At 35.5% G+C, this 14,880-nt stretch overlaps 1 protein-coding gene across 3 annotated transcripts in view; it reads left to right on the top strand.

Annotated features, from left to right (window-relative positions):
• REV1 (REV1 DNA directed polymerase) overlaps window positions 1-14,880 on the top strand; it is a 53,596-nt gene that overhangs the window by 19,727 nt on the left and 18,989 nt on the right. The window contains exons 5-11 of one of the 3 annotated variants that reach the window (XM_063149784.1): window positions 1,261-1,410; window positions 3,505-4,217; window positions 6,013-6,120; window positions 7,632-7,748; window positions 12,399-12,528; window positions 13,483-13,611; window positions 14,271-14,425. In XM_063149784.1, coding sequence (XP_063005854.1) covers window positions 1,261-1,410; window positions 3,505-4,217; window positions 6,013-6,120; window positions 7,632-7,748; window positions 12,399-12,528; window positions 13,483-13,611; window positions 14,271-14,425 — 1,502 coding nt within the window. Of the gene's footprint in view, window positions 1-1,260; window positions 1,411-3,504; window positions 4,218-6,012; window positions 6,121-7,631; window positions 7,749-10,621; window positions 10,937-12,398; window positions 12,529-13,482; window positions 13,612-14,270; window positions 14,426-14,880 lie in introns of those variants that run through there. The other 2 variants (XM_063149785.1, XM_063149786.1) reach the window with 2 other exon arrangements.

Raw genomic sequence — 14,880 nt, 5'->3', positions numbered from 1 at the left:
AAGTCAGGCATTGTAAAAGCTCAGTTGCTGCATTACCACTTTGTGTACAAGAAAGCTTGGGAACTCTCCCAGGTGTATTTTTAACTCTGTTTGGCAATGTTTAATGCAAATAATGTTCCTTTATGAATGATATATATTAATGTATAAAACAGTATTTAATTGATATATTTTTGAGGCTGTTTTTCTATTCCATTTCCATAGAAACCTTACCAGGTATATGTATATGCTTAACTAGTTTTAATTTATCTAATTGGGAAATGTGATCTCCTACTATATTCTCTCTAATTGCAGCCAGAAAGCTCCCAAGGGCTTTTGTTCTACTGTCCAGCTCCCTTGATAGTAGTACAGATTCGAGCAAGAGAAAGCATTCAGATGCTGAAAAACACTGAGCTAAATTATCTTTAAAATCTGATACCAGTTCAATCTTCAAAACTAAATGCTAATACTAATCTGCTTTGAAATGGGAGAGGTTCCTCTGCTAGAAGTCCCAGTGTCTCTGAGCCAGTATGAAGAATTCCATACAAAGAAGAGGTGAAGTGTAGGCTTGGAAGGCTGTTATCTCTGCTGCCAGCCACAGTTGTTGGGGTGGGGAGATTAGTGTTGTATTTTTGAGACTGTCTCACTTCCAAGTGTGTGGCTTCCCTAAGGAATTTAGCAGTTACTCGAGTATAATTGCAGTTTCAGTGGAAGATGAAAAAGAAGAGGGAGATAGACTGGAACACAATAGGAATAACTGGAATGATTGCTGTAGGTAGTTATGGTAGGTCTGCTTGGAAATTATTCTGCTTAGCTTGCCTCAGTGAATTTTTTACAAGAAGAGGTAATTAGCCTTGTGGAATGGAAAAAGTAGTTAATTTTTAACAGTGAACCACATCCTAGCTGACCTCTTTCAGATTCTACCCTAATTTGTTCCATGATAAAAAGCTCAGTCACTATTGTTCAGATAGAATAACCTGGACCACTAAGCAAGGATTTTCTGACTGTTTTGTTTAAATTAAATGTTTGGGGTTTGTGTGTGTCAGTTGGAAAGAGAAATGGATGTCGACTACTGACCAGCACATCTTTGCAAATACCTTTTGTTGCATCAGTCACCACATCACAAATTATTTTTCAATTCAATCCAGTTAAGGGTGAGAAAGGAGTTGTGGAGGGCACTACAAGTACAAATACGGGGGTTCTTTTAGCATAGAATGTTGGGATTACTTTAAAATTTCTTAAGCAGTAACTGGTTTTTCCTTTTTTTTTTTTTTTTTATTTCAGCATTAAAGCTGGACGTCTCCTTTCGCACATTCCGTATCAGCTTTACACCAAGCAGTCAAGTGTTCAGAAAGGTCTCAACTTTAACAGCGTACGAAAACCTGAAGATGCTGTGCCAGGTCCAAGCAATATAGCTAAAGATCTCAACAGGGTGTAAGTGTTTCTGATTTTGTAAGGCAGGTGCTCATCATTCACCCATAATGAGTTTGCATTTGTAAATAGCTTTTTTAAAGCTCATTTCAGCTTTGTGAGAGGCATTTCTGCTTTGTAAGCTCTGAGGTGCTGAAATTTAAAAGTAAGGTCTAGCCGTATAAATAGTTAAGGAAAGACTCCAAGGCTTATCTCTAGTCTTTGGACCACAGTTTGTTTGATAATATGACCTAGGAGTCCTAGGATGTAATATATCAGTATGGAAGCAACAGGCGTGCGTTAAAGAATTCTGATAGGTGACACTGAAAAGTGAGTCTTTATTTCAAAAATAAAAAGCTGGTGACTGCTTTTGCTAAAGGTGCCTTGGAATTAATATAAATGCATACTAGTGCTTAATCTCTTTCTTTAGCCTCTTAAAAAAAAAAAAAGGAAGTCATGGCATACATTATGTATGCTAACACCAAGGTTTAAGTCATGCTTGAGAGAGAAGATGGATTGAAAAATGAAATTACAATATTATAAAGTATCCTAAGGCACCTCAGACCTTGAGAGGAGACTTGAAGAGAAAGCACCAGTAAAACTTTTTAACTGGCAGAAGAATTGGAATTTGGAAAGGAACATTCCACTTGAACTCTTCCAGATTTTTTTTTTTAATAAGAAAAAGATTCCTGCATCTTTTTCAGAAATACATGTTTGTTTTTTATAGGCAAGAATAATAACTTTATAATAATTTTTTATATATATATATATAAAATAATTATAGAATTTTTTAGGTTGGAAAAGATACCTGGATGTCATCTGGTTCAACGCTACTGCTCAAGCAGGGCTAAGGATACTGTGCAAGATACTATACTTTCTGATTTTTCCTGGTGATCTGAGTTCTTCCACAGTCTGCTGATTTTTTTCCAATCCAGTCACACATAATGCTGAGGATACTTCACCACATGAGTAGGATTTGTCTACACGTAGGAAAATAAAACCAGTCTCAAAATATTAATATCTTAAGCAGGATTTCATACCCATATTTTACAGTGAGTGGTACAATCATCATCACCTCTTACTATTGCATTGTTAAAGATTTTTTTAAATGAGAAGAATATTCAGACTTCCCAAAATGTCAGTGTAGTCTGAAAAACATGACTTTAAAAGCCTGCCTATCCATTAAGTATGTGCCACTTAATATACCATTTTCAACCACACAACTCTTCAAAAATACTATCTTTACTGCAATTTATATTTGGATATTCTTAACCAAATTGTTTTCATGCTTAATTGAGTTTCTGGTTTCAGTAGCATACTGAATAGCTAATCTTTTCCCACTTTCTTTTGTGTACTTAAATTGCTAGCTTTGGGAGTTGGGAGTGATGGTTGGGCTTGTGGGGTTTTTTTCCAGCAGATCAAGACTGTGTAGAATTCTTGAAGACTTTTCATTTCCAGAGTTAATTTTTTGAATGGAAGCTTTGTCTTTGTGCTAGTGTGCATGTGGCAGAATACTTTGGTTTATATGCTTAAAAGCTGAAAATTAGTTTGTGGTTTTTATCAAAGCTAAGTGATTTCTAGAGCTTGAACAGATTTTTTTCATTATGAAAAAATGAAATGAATCTATAACATCAATCTGAAATAATTTCCTAAAAAATAATTCTTTGTATATACTTTCTTATTTCTGTTTGTTTGTTTATGACTAGTTAAGGAAAATCGCATCTCTTGGTAAAAGGACAGCTCCTTCTGATGGTTTGTGTATTCCTGCAACATTCATGCTGTGTGTGGCAGTACAGTTCTGTTAACAAGCAAATAATTACTGTAATTCAGTGGGAGACTGCCTGCCAGATTAAAGGCCTTGGAAATAGCTTTTCTAATGTGAGCACGGTCACTCCTGTGTAAACTCCTAGTTAATATTACATGAAATCTGTAAAATCTTTCGTATGGTGTTATGTTTTGTGCTGTTGAGAGGATGTGGCTCAGAATTTGAGATAATTGTCCTGGTAATGTATCTGAAGTATAAATTGAGAACAGTTCATAAGAAAAAGCTTGAAATTACATATAAATGTGCCTTTTTTTACTAAAAGATGTGGTATTTAATTATTATATCTGTTTCAGAAATCATATTAAAAAATATGAAATGGAAAATGAAATCACACCCAATGGAATTAACAGCTGGAATGAGGAAGAGGAAGAAGAAAGTGACGATTTTGGATTTACAGAGCTGGAGGAGATTGTTCCCATACGGAAACAAAACGGGATTCAGTCTCATAAAGACAGCACTGCCCTTTTCAATGGACACACACACACTTCTACCAGTGCCTTAAAGACACAGGACTGCTTGGTGCCCTCCGGCAACGGTGTTGCAGGCAGGTTGTCTCCAGGCCCTGTGCAGGAGGAGGGGAAGACTGACAAAGGCATGGTTGACTTTAGAGACTGCACAATGCAGCAGTTGCAGCAAAGCAACAAAAATACAGACTTTTCATGGAGTCCACACAGGACTATGAGTAACTCATCCTCATCTTCATTTTTGCACAGTAATGCTAAAATAAATGGTGCTCACCACTCAACTGTTCAGGGGCCTTCAAGCACAAAAAGCACTTCTGGACCTGCTCACAGCAAGGCAGCTTCTTTACCTGTGTCCAAACCTTCAGATTGTAGTTTTATTTCTGACTTTTATTCACATTCAAGACTGCATCATATATCAACATGGAAGTGTGAATTGACAGAGTTTGTCAACAGCCTGCAGAGAAAAAACAGCGGTGTCTTTCCAGGAAGGGAAAAAATTAAAAAATGGAAAACAGGCAGGTCTGCACTTAAAACTGACACAGGTAGATACTTGTTTAAGAAGGTTTATGTTAAGAAGATGCCTTATATCTTCGTACATTAAATGTTCAAATGAGACTACATAGTTTAGTATTGAGTATTCATATTATAGGCAGACTATCTGGAAAAACTTGATGACTGGTGCAGTGAACGCTAATGGATGCACATGCTTTTGGCTTTGTTGGGTTTTTTAAACTTAAAATGTTACTTAATGCGATACTCTGGTCTATATTCAATTCTTCCTTGTAGAAATAGTATTTCTGGCTTCACCAAGATATGTGGATTCATAAGGGAGAAAAATACTATGTATATCTAATACACAAATCTGTAGTTGCTTTGTGAAAATCTGCAGGGGGGAAAAAAGAGAAGAAAAAATCCTTACTGTTCAGCGTGGGCATTTGAAAGATGAGTAACATTTGGACATGAGTTAAAATCTAAATTTTTTTTGTTAGTTAGAGTTTTATATAGCTCTGTGTCTGTTAAAGTGGGTAGTAGTGTCATAAGAGACTTTTAAAGCTGGCGTGAAGAGAAGTATTTAATGTCATTGCATCAAGGGCCAAAGTGAAAAAATGTAGAATTCATTAGAGTCAAAATGTTACAGATAAAATATTTTGCATCTTTAGAATCTCTTGTTTGCACTCTTCTTAAATTAAAAGGTTAGCTCTGTACCTTTAAAGAGATTCTGAGTCCTGTGCTGTAAAATTATTCACTTGTAATCATATGACAATATGCTTGAAATAGAAGAAATTGCCACATCAAAATAATTGTTAGATAATAAATTTACTGATTCTCTCTTTGTGTTAGGACCCCATACTTACCAAACATGTTAGCTTATGAACTACTTAATGTGTATTTTTTAAATCAAAATGTGGTATAAGCTAATATATTTATATTTTCCCTTTGATTTGGCCTAGAGTATTCAAATAGTTAATGCCTGTGATTCAGTTGACAAGTAGCAGATCCTTATCTTGATCGCTTGATTTGTAAATACACCCATTATAAGACAGTCCTTAGTTTTCAAATTAGTTCAAAATGTAAATTATTAAAATCAAGAGGATGTTTTTCTGATTATTCAGTTAATTAATTCAGATGTTAAGTGGAACAGTTCACTTGATGTATTTTAAAGTGTTTTTTCACTGTTACACTTTATGCATTGTTCAAGTTAATTTTTTTTGTTACATATTGCCACCTTTGGTAGGTCAGCAACACAGCCATGCAGACTTGAACTTGTAGAAAGCATTTCCAGTGTTTTAGGCATGTACCATTTTCAGTGAGGAGATACCTGCTCATCTTTGCTGAGTGTTTGCATGCGTCCAAGTACAGCAGTGACAAAATCTGCTTGCATGGGACTTTCAAAACTAATTGTGGTGTGTTTCATGAAGAATAATGGTAGCTGGTAGTGCAGCTAAACTTACTTTTTTATCTTTTGAAGCAGTCTTCTGATTGATGAGCAAAAAGGAGTACAATTCTCTTCTGATTTGGTGTTAATGTAGCACAAGTAAGATCCAGTGCCAGCAACATGCATTATCTCCTTGGATTCGGGGAACCTTGTTAGGGTAAAAGGTGTTAATTATAAGAAAATAAAAAACAGAAACTCTAAGTTAATTCATTGTTTAGGTTGTTTGTCTACTATTTATGTTTACCCTTCTCAGAGTAAATACCTTCTTGGTGAGAGGAAAGAAAAATATTTATGGTTTAGAGGTGATAAAAACTTGATAATAGACCTTGATGAGTGCTGTGAGTAGTACTGAAGTGTGTAAATTAGGGTTCAAGTTTTCTGTTGGTGTATCTTCATACTAGGTAATGTGTCTGTTGCGAGCTCAGCCAAGCCACAGAGCTGTATAATGCACGTGGATATGGATTGCTTCTTTGTGTCTGTGGCTATCCGAAATAGACCAGATCTCAAAGGTCAGTATTTTAACTCTGTTACAGTTTACTCAGTTAAGCCTTTAAAAAATCAAACTTGCACAATTATAAAATTAATCGGGCATATTAATCTTTTTTCTTGCATCTTCAGTAGTTAGACCATGCAACTTTCATATTCCTGTTTATTTTCTCACAATCCAAAAGCAAGTGGAAGAGAGAACTGGAATTCTCCTTGCTATCTCCTTTCAGTATCTAAAGTAAGAAGAGAGAAGTTAAATCTGTAGTAACTATTCTCTGTGACATTGTACATAAACTTACTCAGATTTTAATCTACCATATTAGAAATTGGAAATCAAATTTCAGTTATACTAAAAAGTGGCATATGGGCACTGTCTATTAAAAGAAAGAGAGATAAATTTAAGAAAATAGGATAGCCTAATATTCTTCCTGAAGTAGTTTAAGCAGCTTTGTTTAACTAGAAAAGTCAAAAGGTCAAGGTTGAGAATTAATTGTCTCTACCTGATGCATATTTTTCAAGAGAAGTTTGCTTCTCCTTTCCTTTCTTCTCTAAGCTATTACACATGAGATATTATAGGACCTGGAGGATTCAGGAGCAGTTCAGTTGGCATTTAGAAGTCTGAGTTGTGTGATCATCCTTAAGACACAGGGGAGTTAGTGGAGCACCTTAGCAAACTTTGGTGGGTTTGTTTTCTCAAGTATACTGTTCAAAGTGGAGATTCTTGTTCTGTGCAAACTCTGAGCTTCAGGGGTGCATGAGTTTGAGGACTTGTTGCAGCGGAGACCATCTCACATTCCCAGCTATCACAGACCTTAGGAAAAGAGTAAGATGCATATGTGGTTCCATTGCTCTCTTCTGTCCAAAGGCAGGAGCAGGTGTATCAAAGATTCTTCTGCTGTGTTTGGTTCTCTAAAACTTGATTTCTTGCCCAGTTTCAAATTGCATTACTGGGACATAAAGAATGTGGGACTTTTCTGCAAATACATTTTCTGTTCCACAAAAGTTTGCCAGACTTTTCAGTGCATAAATTAGCTTGCTTTGGAAACACTATGGAGGTGTTGATAATGCTGAAAAGTCAAAAGTTTACTAAAAATTTTGGTTTGCACAGTTAAACTAAGTGGAACTAAGTGTTTTGGCATGTGTATATTTTTCTGATTTACTTAAGCTAATAAACATGTTGAAGTATTTATAATCAGACCAGTGTTTGCTGTATCTTAAACTAATTAATCATTAGGTTATTGGTGACATTTCACAGCTTCCATTTATATTTGTTATTAAAGACAAACTAGTATTAGCTGTATTTTCACTTGGGAAAGCTTTTCTTCTTCACATGTGACTGCTGTTAACACAGATTCATTGTCACAATTCCGAGGCCATTTCATAGCTGTTCCTTCTGCCTTGATAGCACTTAAGCTTGAAAGAAATTACAGAAAGTAAATTAAAAGTCCTTATGATCTTATCCTAATTGTGCTTTTATTAAAATGTAAGCTATTATAGGTATTGACCTATAAGTATATGCATTTTTTCTCCACAGGAAAGCCAGTAGCTGTTACTAGTAACAGAGGTACAGGGAAGGCACTGCTGCGCCCTGGTGCAAACCCCCAGCTTGAACAGCAATATTACCAGAAAAAGCTATTGAATGGCAAAGCAGGTACAGATAAGTCTGTCTGTATGTATGTTTTTAATTGTTGTTATGGAAGACTTTTGCTTTAAAATTATTCAGAAAGTGTACCATGGATAAATTTATTTCTTTCATCTGGGAGACTTCAGAAAAGAAATACCTTTGAACAACACAGTGCTCTATGGCCTCAGTAATAGCAGGACACTGTGGCTTCTTGTTAGTTAGTCTTGCTCAGGATGGGTAAATTACTTTAGAGTAATTTTAGGTTTTACTCACTTTTTTGAGGTTGAATGTAAGATAGAATGCTGGTAGTTATTTAAAATGAAAAATAAATACAGGTTGTCCAGGATCACTTTTTTCTCAGAAAGTCAAGTATAGTAAAGAAGGTGTAAAATAACTTTTAAAGTCTACAACAGAGGCTTTTTCTGTAAACGTAGCGACAGTAGCACATGGCCAGTGAGAAACTGATTGTTTGAAGTTGGCTTTTGAGTTGCACATGTAGAATATCTGTGTACAATGAGTTAATTTAGGTGGTCCATAGAGCATTTTAGGTCTCTGGAATGTCTGTGCAATTTACATGAATTCTGTTTGTTCAATATTTTGTTTTTTGAAAACCAAGTTGTCTGTTGTAGTTTGAGAATTCCATACTTGCCTGCAGTAATTTAGAAACGTGTTACTTTGTGTCCTCAGGTAGTAGTGTACTAATATAAACCAAAGTTGTATTAATAGGTTTTATTATACTGCCTGAACTGTATTTAGTATGAGAAAGTATATTGCTAAACACTGGCAACTTAAGTGGCCAGTACCAGTCTTATTTAATCATCTAGAAGCGTAGTTCTTGCCACGCAGTTGGTAAAAAGTGCATATACAAGGGGTAGCTGCTATTTGAGTTTGGTTTAGACTTGGAAGTTGAGTTTCTCCTTTGCCCTTTTGTGTATGCAGTTTTTACCAAATTTGTGGTACTAAGTACTGTTGTTATAAAGTTTACATCTCAGTGTTTTATTTTGATGAGACAAAATGGGGCAAAAGACAGGTTGTTCTTCCATGGTTGTTTATAAAACATTAGTACTTTGGATATTGGCAGGTTGTTGGGCGTTTTTGAAGACATTTATATAACCAAGGTATTACTGGAACTGATGCCATTTCATTTGTCTTTTTTGCTGTAGTTTAAGAACACTTCAAAACTGAGGTAGAATATATGTCTGTGGAACCCACAAGCTTTTAAGGACTTTTCAGTATGCTCCAGACAGAGATAGCTGTAGTCTTTATGGAGTTGGATTTTCTGTAGTAGAGCTTGTGTATGAAGTATTTATGGGTAGTTCAGTTTATACAGTGACTTGTTAACTTTTATTAGAGCCTTGAACTGGATAAGGATGTGACTATACAACTGAGAGGTTTGGAGAGGTAGATGGTTGAATTACAGTTTAGCTGATAGCTAGCATGTTCTTTTGATTCACAAATTCATTAGTATCTCTTCTGCTGTATTGATTGCTTAAGTGTACAGCAGCTTTCAACCTCATTGTATAACAACCTCAGTTTCTTACTGTGGCACCTTTTTTCTGGATATCACACATTCATTTCTTTAACTTCAACATCCAGTCTCAACTGGCTTGCATGCAGGCAGGCAGCTAGCTCTTTCTTTCTTGACACTTGGGCTGATTGTGCAGCCTATTGTTTTGGTGAAAGGATTTTTTCCAAACACTCTTTTTATAGTCTCTGTTTCATTAGCTGCTGTTCATAATATTTTTGAGTCTCTGTTTATTTTATCTCCATGTGCAATCATTTTGCCAATTAAAAAAACCCCAAACCTGTTGTTTCTGCTTGCTTTTTCTCAGGGTTTGTCTTCCTTTTGGGGCAAAGAAATTATGGTTAGTTATGGTCTTAGATGTAAAGGTGGAATTGCTGATTAGGCTTCTCAGACATCACAGTATCTTAGAAAGTGACACACTTCACAGCATGTGTTTAATTGTGCTGTGCCACAGGGAAGTACAGTGCAGTAGGCACAAGCATTACCTGCAGAAATGCTTTTACAAAAATGTCAAAAATACAGAATAGTAAATTAGGCTGTTAAAACAGACACAATGGGGACGTGCTATATAAATGAAATAGAGAGGTAGTTGGGAGGAGCTCAGAACATGAGCATATTTTTACATCCATGCTTCAACATGGAACCTGCTTCAATTTTTGGTGCTTCATACTTTCCAGGCTGTTCTCTGATACTGCCTTCTCCAGATCTTGCTTATTTGACAAAAGGTTCCAAATTACAAACCAACCAAAACCACAGAAACAGAGCACCTCACCCTCTCAAAAAAAAAGCCAACAAAAATATAACAAAAAAAAACCCCTCAAACACAAACCCCCAAATGCTTGTGAATCACTTTTGACGAAATACTGAATTCTGCTGCTTCATTTACTTCTTTTTTTTTTTTTTTTATTACTTCTTTAGTGATACTGGTTCCTGACTTTGATCTGCATTGCTAGACAAAATCTAGTGTCAACAGAATCTTCAGTCTTTTATGAAATACTTTCTTTTTCTTGTATTAATTCATCTAAAAATGCATAACTTTTAAATTTAAAAACTTGATACCCTGCTCACCCTAAATCCTCAAATTGGAGATAGGCTTTCTAGATAGTAGAAATTGCTTCTCTACATACATGCCATCTTTAACATTTCATGTTCTAAAAATAAAAGATTAACATATGTTAATCAGGATTCATAGTTTGGTGTCTCTTCCATGGCCAGGATGCCCAAGATGTGAATGTTTTCTAGACTTCCTTTCCCTCAACCCTAGAATCTCCCTTTTCATTCTAAAGAGCAGCAGATTTTAACCATCATATTAGTCACAGATTTATTCTCAGCGATTTCTTTTTCACAGACTTGGGTCCTGGCCTCTGATTTCTCCATCCGTTGCTCCACATTCACCATGTGCCTGTCTAGTTTCCCAGCTTTTGAGGAGAGGTTCTCTACCTTGCCTTCCATTGAGGACAATGTGTTCTGCATTGCCCTGAATTTCACATGAAGTGACTCCATCAGCTCATGGGGGGATCTGCTCTGCTGCGATGTGGAAAAAGTCGGCGAATCCAGTGAAGATAGACAAGATGACAGCATCATCTCAGGCCAGGGCACAGGAAGGCATGGACTAAAGAAGTTGTTCTTGTCATTCTTATCTTTATTTGGGGCATAATTCTGCTCTAATTTTCAATTGCAGACATCTTAGGTAACTTACTGAGCTCATCACAAACTAAAATGTTTAAGAAATTAAAAAGTGCACAAATTTAGCAGAAATTCTGAATAAAAGCAGTTTTCCACATGAGTTAGGCTCTACCCCTGGTATCTCCACTCACTCATTACACCACTTTCTCTGGTTTGATAGCTACCCATATGTGCACATAGCACCAGGTTTCCTTTCAGTCAGATTGCTGGTGTGTAAGTTGTTAGCACTGTGGAATATAATTAGGCATTGTGGCACTCTATATTCATTGTGGGACTATAATAAAATCCCATTTATTATATTACAAAGGTGTTTGGTATTAAATGGACTACAGTAATGAAAAAGAGCTGCGTAGTGGATTTAATTTTAAATAAATAGAAGCATTTTATCTATATGATACTTTGTTGTTTTGAATCTGATGGGAGTTTGGGCAGGCATAGTAGTTTTTCCATCTAGTGATTTTTTTCAAGCTGTTTCATATTTAGAGTATAGCACATATTTCAAGGTTTGCATACTATGAAAACCCAAATAGAACTAGAAATCTTTTGCTTGTTTCCATTATTCAGTGTCGTGGAATTCTGTCTAGTACCTAGTACCCAGTGGGCCTGGAGGATCCTTTAAAGTTTATGTAAGAATATGTAGTAAAGTTTTATAGAATGAGGGAAGGTCTGTCTCATTTCAAGTGTGAGGTTGCATTACTTATAATTGTATCATTTTGATCCAAGATAGGTTTGTGGTGATACTTGAAAGAAATTGACACATCCTAATAAGTGATTATTAATAAGTAAAAGCAGAAGTTATTTCAGTTAATATCCCCATAAGAGTGTTAAAGAAAATAGAAGTTTCTAGCTAGTGTTTTTTACTTCAACTAATTATCATTCCTGGTTTTCACTTCTTAAAAATCACTTTCTGGTATCTAGACTATTAGAAAAATAGTTTCAAGTATGATATGAAGTGGATTTATATTCTATTTATATTATGAAATTTCAGTGTTTTGATATCAGGGGTGCATTTTGTAAAAAGGAACATTGCTAAGTGTCTTCTTGTTTAGTTGAGCAGTTGTTAAATAATTTTTAGTGTCTTGTATTTGTTGGCAGGATGTGGTTCTAACATTTAGCCAGATGTGTTTGATCATTTTTATGGTCAGTAAAGCTAAGATCATTCTTACTTTACAGTACAGTATATGTAGTCACCCATGAGCTGCTGTCTAGTAATTTTGGGGGAAACACCATTTTTCTATTAATATTCTTCTCAGTAGTGTATGCAGACCTATCCAGAGAGGCAATACTGGGGAAGGGGTCTGGATTTTTTTCTGGACCACAATATGTATCAATATTATTAAGAACGTCTGTCAAAAGATAAAAGTATAGAAATTGTATAAAATAAAGTCCATCATTTTTATTTTATTGGCATTCATTCTGTTGAACTCTTAGGAAGAATAACGTGGACAAATTTTTTTTTTTAACAGAAATTAGAGTACCTGATCAGTTGGACTCATCAGTCTGGGAGTGTATGGATTCCACACATGTGAACGGAGCTGACTCTGATCTCACTGTCCTGTCCATGGCTGAAATAGCTTCTTGTAGTTATGAAGCCAGGTAGGTGTAAGTTACCCAGTAGTCTGCTTGAAAATCCCATACAGACAGGCATAAGATGTCCAAAAATAGGGGTTATTAGTGTCTTTCAATTTATCTAGAGAAAAAGTTTCTGTTCAAAAGTTGGAATTATATAGGTTGTTAGAATTTAACAGAAACTCTTCCCTTTGGATGCTGCTGCTTGGTAGGTGCTGCTCAGAAGCTCTCAACCCATCCTATGTATAAGTTGAAATAAAGCCTGTGAAGAAAAACCTTGTGCCTTTCACTGTGATGCTCTTGAATTCATGTTATCATCATGTCTTTGTATCAAAGTTGCAGTATTCTGTAGAACTAATAACACATTCAGAAGGTTTTATTTCAAACCAAAAGTGTGACTATTAAAACCATTTTTGGAAAGACTCTGGTGACCATCTCCAATGACCTAACTTACAAAGGTTTAGAATATGAAACAACTTTTATAAATATAAGCACAGTGTCCAAAATACAGGGGGTTTTCCCTGATGGAAATAATACTCCAGACATTATTCCTTGGTTGGAAGCTTTCTTAGGCTTGCTGGGATAGACAGGCTTCTATTTGTATCTCAGACTTTGTTAGCAGGAGCCTAATTATGTAGGCTTGCACCTTGGAATATAAGATCTCTCTGCCTTAGTCACTGTGGTATATGTGTGGTTTTAATTGGAAGCAGAAGATAGCAAGTGTGCTTTCTGGAACCTTTGTCTTTAGCAGTTTCTTAAAGGCAAATTTCTCATGTTCCATGGCTTAGTAATAATACACAACTAATTCAAGTACTCTAGTTGCAGTTATTTTTTTAACTTTTTAAATTTCTACCTGTTGACTGAGTTCATATTCCCATTTTTGTTGGGAAAGATAAATAATTAAATTGAAAGTATTCCTAGTTAATTTGTGGAAAAGTTTGCGCTGTGTTTACTTGGGATTTATTTATTATTTAATTTTAGGCAAGTTGGCATAAAGAATGGAATGTTTTTTGGCCAAGCAAAAAAGTTGTGTCCAAATCTTCAAGCAGTTTCATATGATTTTGATGCATACAAAGAAGTTGCACGGACAGTATATGAAATACTAGCAAGGTAATGTTTGCACGATCTTCATTATAAGGTTATCAAACATATTTTGTTTGCCACTACTGACTGCTGTTTTTCATTTTGTATTTTCATCTCCCCCTCTTCAGCTTCAGTGAAGCTATTCCTGTTTGAGGTCTTCCTTTGTAGTATTTTTGTTACTTTGAGCACCATGCTTCTGAGCCTTCTTTTATCCTGAAGCCACGTGCTATAAACAATCAACATCTGACTTCCAAATGAGTCACTGTTAATTTTTTTTACTCATTCACATAGTGAGAAGCAGATCCCTGCTTAGAAGGGAGATCCTTCCAAGAGATGTTTTTTGAGTAAATGAAGAATGGATTATTAGAGTAACATCTATTAGAAACTGCTTTCTGGTTTAAAATGCACTTGAAATAAAACTGGAAATTTGTTATTGTCAATGAAAAACAATTATTCCACTCCCTCTCCAGCTGTTCCATTAAAATCAGGATGCATATTCAAATTAGTCCTACATTAGTAATATTACTGTAATTTGCTGTTTTAGCATTTTTAATATCTAAGTGATGTGTGATACAAAATAGGCCGGGAAATGCCGCCCCAAAAAGAAGCCTTTATTTGCTACATATTTGTTTTAACAGATGGTGAGCTGTTGCTGGTGTTTCACCTGCTTTACTTTGTGTTGATAGCTATACCCATAACATCGAAGCAGTCAGTTGTGATGAAGCACTAGTAGATATCACTGAAATCCTCACAGAGACCAGACTGACTCCTGATGAATTTGCAAACGCTATCCGCACTGAAATCAAAGACCAAACTAAATGCACAGCTTCTGTTGGGATGGGTAAGTAACTTCATTTCTGTCTACAAGCAGAGACTGCTTTGTTAATGGATCAAAGTGTCTAAGTTTGCTGAAACTTCTAAGTGTTTGTGGAATATTTTACCATTTACGTTAAATTAGTGTGAATAAAAATGCAAGAAAATTTTCATAACTGCAAAGTTGTAAGCAAAAATGTATAAAATTTCCATAACAGAGATCACAGGATATTCTGAATTGGAAGGTGCCAGCAAGGATCATCAAATCCAACTTTTAAGTCAACAGCCCATCCAGCTGTCACTTCTTTATCTGAACACTATGCTAAAATTCCACTCTTGCATTCATTTTTATGAAGTACTTCCAGTAAAATAGAAAAGTTTCCAGTAAATAGAAAAAGGACACAGATTGTGTTCCTTAATGGAGATAGCAGCAAGAGTTTACAGGGTGACATGATCTTGCATAGTTCTTAGAAGATATTGAGG

Source organism: Melospiza melodia, chromosome 2 (assembly GCF_035770615.1).
Source record: "Melospiza melodia melodia isolate bMelMel2 chromosome 2, bMelMel2.pri, whole genome shotgun sequence".
NCBI lineage: Eukaryota > Metazoa > Chordata > Aves > Passeriformes > Passerellidae > Melospiza > Melospiza melodia.
This window is presented reverse-complemented; position numbering and strand designations above follow the sequence as displayed.